The sequence below is a fragment of the Orycteropus afer genome, unplaced genomic scaffold (assembly GCF_000298275.1).
Source record: "Orycteropus afer afer isolate SDZICR_OR568_19922 unplaced genomic scaffold, OryAfe1.0 scaffold00594, whole genome shotgun sequence".
NCBI classification, from domain to species: Eukaryota; Metazoa; Chordata; class Mammalia; order Tubulidentata; family Orycteropodidae; genus Orycteropus; species Orycteropus afer.
Genome location: NW_006922181.1, coordinates 557,861 through 565,885, shown reverse-complemented (window position 1 = coordinate 565,885; position 8,025 = coordinate 557,861). Strand labels below are relative to the sequence as shown.

The window sequence follows — 8,025 nt, the reverse complement described above, 5'->3', positions numbered from 1 at the left end:
ACAAAGTATTTTGCAAGAGGAAAAGGAGAAGACAGAGTCTAAAATGTACTTCTTAAATAGAGGCTCCTTCGCCAGGCTTGAGACTGGTAGGGGAGCCAGGGCACCAGTCTCATGGTCTTCCAAGGCGAGAGAGGGGACTCTGAGTTCATGCTGTAAGTGGAGATTTGGAGTGTAGGAAGATGTGGAAAGCACATGAGGAAAGACCCTCAACAGCTGAGAGAGGTCTGTATGTATATTTCAGGACAACCTTATCATATACTGGGCTCCTCTAGGCATAGGCAAGCAGGCCAGAGAGGAGAGGGTTCTCCCTAAGACAGATCCTCCAACACTAGACTCACCCCATGCCACACACCCTTCAGGACCCTGGAGCCAGTGTGATTACCACACATCTCTGACCACATGAAAATGCCCCTCTGAGGGTGCAGACATTGAGGAGGCACACATCATAATCTCACTGTGGCTAGAATTAGTGTGCTACACCCAGGGTTCAGAGTCTTGGCTGATGTTTTTTTGGCCTTTCCCTAGCCCCTTAACAGAGAGACATCTACTCACAGAGGGTCTGGGGCCACATCTCCCTCTGCTGGCTGTTCACCAGGACACTTTTTTGGAAAACCCATGTTGGAATCAGGGTGAAGTGGCCCTGTTCTAAGCTGTTTTCTACTGGTTTAGCTATGTCTAGGCAAGGCCAGAGGCCAGAATAGACAAGAAAGACAGTGAAGGTTCTAGAAGAGAAAAAAAATTTCAAAGCTGGGACCTAGCAGGACAGGGTCTAGATTCTAAGAGGAGCAGCAGCACCAGCCAAGACCTGGCTCCTGGCTGGCATGAGGAGGCCTGGGCCTGGCTCTGACCTTGGCCCTATTTGGACTTCATGTTTGAAGATTCCCTCACACCTTAGCAGTCCTTGGGAAGGACAAGTTCCAAGAAGCTGGCCTCAGACACCACATGTCATGAATTGGTTCCCTGAAGCAGACCCAAAACAAGGAATGAGTACAGGGCTTTATTTGAGAGACAACCTGAGAAAGTACAGAGGCAACATGAAACCAAAATGAGACTATGAAGGGGAAAATAGGTTTATCTTGCTGGGTGCCTCTGATAACCATATAGGACATGACTGTGATGAGGCACCAAGATGGGAAACAGAAACATTCACCCCCATGATGGAGTCAATCTTCTGGACTTCACCTGTCCCATACCTGTATCCTGTACCTGCTCTGCTGAGGGATATACCGTTGGCACAGGGAAAACCCCTGCTGAGTAAGAGGGCAACATAAATGTTTGCAGAGGGTAGGGGAGGCAGTCAGCTTACAGGTCATGGGTGCACCAGCTACAGGGCACTCAAGGGATGTTGAGTTTCAAGGTTAACAGCTCTGGTCCTAGTTCCATGCCCCACCCCCTGGAACTAGTACACACAAGGCTGCTTTGAATGCTGACATTTAATGGTCTTTGCCACACAAGGAAACTGCAGAAGTGAGTATATACTTCTACAGGATCCAAACCCATGGTAAGAGGCCCAGATCTCTGAGATCCAGAAAACCAGGAGCATGTACCCTTAGCTGTGAAGATTGGTTCAAAGAGAGTCACTGGGATTCCAGGAGGAGCAGCTGTGGTACTGTAGTGAGGTCAGGAGTCTGGGATGCACTCCTCACAGGTGCTGTTCAGGAGGTCAAACTTGGTTCTCCAGGGCTGGGTGCTGATGGTGAAGAAGCAGCTAAAGGTCTGCAGGGACATTATGCAAGGGACTAGAATGGAGGCTGCTTTGAGAGCTGTAGCTGAGCTCTGAATAGATGGCCTGTCCCTGTTTCCAAATGCAGCATGGCCTATGCTAGGGAACAGCAGCTAAGGAATGCAGCCCTCCTCTCAAATGACACCCCTGGAGTACTGGGATGTCTTGAGTTCAGTCTGACTGAAACCTCTCCTGGCTGGGAGATGCCTGTGTCCTTTCATCACCTCCACAAGCTTATGGCCTCTGGGGGATTTCTAGAGCTGCCACAGGACCCTTGGTCCCAGAGCAGAGCCTCATAGATGGGCCTCAAATCACGTACAGGGTTACCTAGTCCTTACATCTGTGGCTGCCCAACTCTATTCACATGGGTGAGGAACTTCAGCTCAATAGGAAGAGGCCAAGAGCCCTCCTCAACTCCATCCCTTCAGATGTAAATTAGTAATAGGGAGACCCTGAGATTGGTAAAGGCCAGGTCTAAGCAGCTTCCATGGCTCCTTCCCTGTGGATGCAAGGAAAGAGAGACGAGGGTATCATCAAGGAGACACCCTCTACTTGCTGGCTTCAGATCCCAGGACCTGCAATGCAAGTGCAGTTTGAGTTTACATCTAGGTAGGGGTGAATGGGACCACTGGAGTGGGACATACTGGCTCTGCACTGAGCTCAGCCACCAGCAGGTGGCATGGTTGTACCACTGTCGCCCAATTTTTCTGTCTTTCAATCTCTTTTTCATCTATTCTCCAGGCACCTCACGAGCAAGCATGCAGTGCCCACGCTTTACAAAAAAACAATGGAAGGTTACTCTGTGCCTACCATTGCTTACCTCTGGCCTTTCCTGGAAGGGGCAGTTGTCAATGTCCTCTTCAAATTTCCTGCATCTAGTCTGACCCAGCTCCAGCTCCATGGAGAAAGCTAGCATGTAATCTATCTGTTGGTCAAAGGATGAACAGACAGATGTGACAGAGAAGATTCACCTCCAGCTCCTTCAGGTAGCTGCTAGTTGGGGAAGCCCAGCTCACTCACTTGCTTAGAGGATCACCCAGGGACTGGGGCTTTGTCCCTGGAGGTTAAGCCAGGTGGGACCTCCTCTAGTTGAGGAATTAAGGACAGAGAGGCAGGCAAGTGTGAAGGGCATGGAGGGAAGATGCAGTCTGAGTCCCACCTCAGGATGTCCCACAGCCCCTTCCCTCTTGAAGTTTTCTCCCTCAATGTTCTGAGCATCTGAAGTAAGACACACACTCAGTGCATAGGTAGCTACTGCAAGTGCTCTACTGCCTGCAAAGGGTGACAGTTGTCCAGGAGTTTGCTGAGAGAGGGAGCCTTGTCTACAGCCATGTTGTCAAAACCTTTCACCTGGACCAACAGCCAGAATGTTTCCCACATAGCTACCTGGTACACACATGAACACACACACACACACACACAACAACAACGGTTTCAAGAAATATTTGCCCCAAATTGCAGTCTGAAATTGTCTTTATTTGTGTCTCCATTGCATCTTATTCATTCTCTTTCCTAACATCCCCTGACTTCCCATACCTTAGTCCCAGCTCAATGAACTGATTTTGCAACTGCACAAGGAATATGAGCCAGAGTGAGGACATTCCATTCAGGCTGTCTCTGAGGGAACACTGGCCACAGAGCCACCATGAATACTGAGGACCAGTTTCTCGAGAGGCCTGTCCTTCTCCCTCTGTTAGGGATTAGGGAAAGGGTGGGAGACCTCCTCTACCTTCTTTTCAGGTGCTGGGCACAGAAGCCAGGAAAGTAGCACCCATCTGCCACACACCCAGCAGTGTTTTTTAGGAGAGGACCCTTTTTTCTTTCTTTTTTTTTTTTTCTTAATTCCCACTTTCTCCCCATAGTTACCTCTTCCCTCTGTCCTTCCCTCCATGCACTCTTGCCCTGAGAGCTATCTCCCAGTGCATACACAATCCTTCTATTCTCCCATGATTGTTCTCTCCAAGGAGTGTATCTACCTAATGTAAATGTTCACCTCATATGCCTGTCTTTTGTTTGGCTGGAAGTCACAGATGTGGGTTCAATTGTAGACCTGAAGGGCAGCTAGGAGTCATAGTCTCAGTGGTTCCATCAGGCTCTATCAGACCAGCAAGCCTGGTCCCTCTTTTTTTTTTCAAATGATTTTGAGTTTTGTTCCACATTGTTCTCCCACTCTTTCCAGGATCTCCTACATAGATCCCCCTCTGAGAGGTTGACAATGATTGCCGGGCACCATCTAGTTCTTCTGGTCTCATAGTCATTATAAGCTGAGCGTCTCATGGTGTACCAGTTGCTGGGACTAATTGTTTCCATGAATCTTTGGTTTTCTTCATTTTTCTTTGCTCAGGACAAGGAGAGACCCATTGTTACATCTAGATGGTTGCTTGCAAGCTTTTAAGATCCCAGTTGTCCAGGAGTTTGCTGAGAGAGGGAGCCTTGTCTACAGCCATGCTGTCAAAACCTTTCACCTGGACCAACAGCCAGAATGCTTCCCACATAGCTACCAGGTACACACATGAACATACACACACACACACACACACAACAATGGTTTCAAGAAACCTCGCCAAAGTAGGAGGTGGAACAATGTTTTGTGTAGCGTGTTATGACAAATGAGCTTGATGTCTCCTGAAACTAGGGTCCCGAGCCCACAGATTCAACTACTCCCTCCCTGGGAAAGGACTCTTTTGCAGGGAGCTTTGTGGCATAGTGCCTAAGACATTTGACTGATAACCAGAAGGCTGGTGTTTCAAACCCACCAGCTACTCCTCGGAAAGAATATTAAACAATCTACTTCCATAAAAATGCTGCCTTGGAAACCCAAGGAGTGGTTGCTATGTTTCATATCGACTCAATGGCAGTGAGTTTGTTTTTTGTTGTTTAACCCTAAAGGAAATGAGCCTTCCTGGGGGAGTGCTGTATGATTCTGCTAAAAGGAGAATATGTTTGGTTTAAGTACAGTGCTTTGGAGATGAGAGTAAAATAGTATGCAATCCATTGATAGGAACATCATAGGTGGAGACCACACCAGGCCAGGAACCTTGAGCAAGAGGTGGATGGGGACAAGAAGCTGACTCACCATTTCCCTCGAGGTGTTGTTGTTGTTATGTGCCCTCGAGTCGGACCCAACTCATAGCCACCCCTCCTTGGGTTTCTGAGGTGGTATCACTATGGAAGTAGATTGCCCATCCTTCCTTCTGAGGAGTGGCTAGTGGGTTTGAACTGCCAGCCTTCTGGTTAGCAGTCAAGTGCCTTAGGCACTATGCCACCAGAGCTCCCTCAGGATGATAGGGGCCCTTATTATTCCTAAATTGGTCCTAACACTTGTGCTCACTCTTGTGTTTCCTAATTATCTCTTTTCATTTTATTTCCTTGAAATATCTTCTCAACCTGTCTAGCTGGTTCCCTTACCCAGTGTCCTCATCCACTTATTGGTCCATGCTTTGAAGCCATCTTCAGATAAACAATGTTAGAAAATTGATGAAGATTGAGAAATCTATCTTGCATGCAAGTAAATCATTGACAGAATTTTAAAAAAATCTTCTAAGTTAAGTCTTTTCTAAAAAGTGAAACTGAATTAAGTTGTATATTACTTAGCATGGACTTCAAATGAAGAACAAAAGAACAGTGATAAGACTCTCCCTTGTCCCTAATTTAACAGCAAATGTAGGAGGGTAAGGAAGGAATGAAGCTGTGCACCTACCTGTTCCTTCCAGGCACTCAGGATGCGCAGCAGTCTGGAGGCGTGAGTGTCCCTGCTTTGGAGGTTGAATGTATGCAAGGCATACTCCATGGTGGCTGGAAAGTACTCCTCTATGGTTTTTTGGTCACTGAGGTAATTTTCCTCTTTGGTACACCATGCATGAGTCAGCAGGAGCAGGAAGACCAAGAGAAACAGGAGCACCCACCAGGTCTGAGCCTGTCTCCGAGGCCAGCAGGGCATGGTTGTATTGACTGGCTTCCACCACCTCTTCCTGTGCAGCTCCGGCTCCCACACAGCCTGCAAGGGCATGGGTCCAATGTTCCCACTATCTCCTCTAAGACACCTCCACCCTCCTGGCTTCTTCTGAACCATGACACCCTGCCCCTTCCTGTCAATCCCCAGACTCCACCCCAAACTGATGATATCTCCTGTCCACAAAGAAGGGGCAGCATTATGTGGTGTGGCTGGCAAGGACCAGTTTGGGAGGTCACCTGGGATCCATGCCAGCCACAAACCCTCCTTCACAACCTTGGTGGTTTGAGGGGGAAGTCTTTGATTTGGATGCCTCAGAATTGGATGCCAAGAGGAAGAAATAAATGTGAGAGGTGTATGTGGAGATGACCCCTGGAGCACCATCAAGTCCATGCCACAAGCAAGAACAAAGCAAAAACAAGAGCTACTTGTTTGGGTGAATAGAACCAAGAGGATTCTGGAGAAAGGTCTCAACCTTCCCTTTGGATTATGAGATCCAGCAGGAAGGCACTAGAGGCAGTGTGCAGGCTGGCTGTGGGCATTAATGCCTTGGCACTTTGTCCTTTTCACCAGTAGGGCTGCCTCATGTCATAGACAAGACTTGAGAAGCTGGATGTTGGGGCAACAACTTGGAGACATATGTGGGTACCCACAGTGTCTGTCACAGATACAGATATGTGGAGAGTTTTCAGCAAAGCTGAAAATGGCGACAGGGTGCAACATGTCAGTGTAAAGAAGAAAGAGAGCAGGAGAGGCAAAGATATGCTATGTACTGGCACCAGTTGGAGAGTCATTGCAGCTGGATAGAGCTTGGGATGGTAGCATGAGAATGGCCATGAGGGATGCCCTGTCCAGATCATGAACCCCCATGTGTCTGTGCATCCTCTTTCCTAGGCTGCAGAAGAGAAGGGAGAGCCAGGAGGGTTTCCTGAGCCTCTGAAGAGTGAGGAAAGGGGACTGAAGGAGAGAGCCAAGGATCCTGAACCCTTTGGAGTGAGGTAAGGAGTGAGTTTTGAGAGGCTCCCACAGCACAGGCCCCTTCTGCCTAGCCTGACCCTCTCCACCTTGTGCTATGAGTGAGAAACATCACTTCATGAAAGGGAGGCAGTGAGATCTTGGGGTCCATATACAGGCCCCCTGAGGAATCCATGTGAGTTCTTTTGGAAAAACATGTAGAGCTGTGGTCTGGCCTTTGGGATCCAAGTGCTGGTTCAGTCAGCTAAGGGCTAGTCCTCAGCCTTCCCATGTCTTAAGTGCTCCATGCCTCACAGTCACTTCCCAAGTGGGGTTAGCATCACCTCTGCCTGCCCAAAGTCTCTTGGAGTGGAAGTGCTGTGTGAATTAGAAAGTTCTAGCTTAGGTTGGGATTTTTCTGTAACTACTTCCCTTGTTTCTGCTTGGGTGAATTTGGAAGTTGCAACCTTCTAACTTCTTTATAGATATCTGGACTTAGGCCACAACTCTCAGTTATGGCAGAACTCAGTACTGCCAGAGAGAATGATAGCCAAGTGTAGAATTGGGAGTTATTTTCACCTTTGTAATGATCAAAGTGTTCCCAAGTGTCAGTCCAGGAAAGGGACCACAGACAGAGAAAGCAGGAGCAAGAGTGCCTTACAGAGTAGGGGTTCAGGTAGCAGTGGTGTGAAAGGACCCTTGTTTCAGCCACAGGCCACAGACCAAGTGAGCAGAAAGGCAATTCTGTCCCCTTGTCCAATGTTACTTACCACGGTCATCCTCTGTGCTCTCTCCTCACTCCATGGGGACCCCTTGTCCCTAATTTAACAGCAAATGTCATATACTCTCCTGATATCAGAAAAAAACAAATTCACTGCAGTCGAGTTGACTCCTACTCATAGGGACCCCTCCTTGGGTTTCCAAGGCAGTAGCTCTATGGAAGTAGATCACCCAGTCTTCCTTCTGAGGAGTGGCTGGTGGGTTTGAACCATCAGCCTTTTGGTTAGCAGTCAGATGCGCTAGTCACTACACCACCAGAGCTCCTACTCTCTTGATGGTTATCTCAGATTGATTTTCCTCTCTGAGCCACAGCTGCATTGATGGCCAAAGATCCTCTCACTCAGGACAGGACAAAAATGAATAAGCCTTCCTTTCTACTGTTAGTAATTCTACATTCTACTACTGCAATTAATATCTCATATCTATAAGGCTTTGGTTGCTCATGATATTTTCATGTGAGCCATTAGCCACGTTTGGTCATATGGAAATATTAATGTGATACATGATCAACTTAATACTGAAAGCATCACAAGGATAAAGAGGAACCTTATATGATGATAAAAGAAACAATCCATCAAGAAGCTGAAATAGTTAGAAACCTGAATATAAAGGTGTA

General features: G+C 47.7%; 1 protein-coding gene across 1 annotated transcript; it reads right to left on the bottom strand.

The window, feature by feature from the left end:
* Window positions 1-1,620: 1,620 nt before the first annotated feature.
* Window positions 1,621-5,732, bottom strand: CST9L (cystatin 9 like). The gene is made up of 4 exons (XM_042783024.1): window positions 5,420-5,732; window positions 3,535-3,546; window positions 2,502-2,644; window positions 1,621-1,716 (listed from the first exon to the last, which is right to left on the bottom strand). Exons 1-4 carry the CDS (start codon window positions 5,730-5,732, stop codon window positions 1,621-1,623), a joined length of 564 nt encoding a protein of 187 aa, XP_042638958.1.
* Window positions 5,733-8,025: the final 2,293 nt, after the last annotated feature.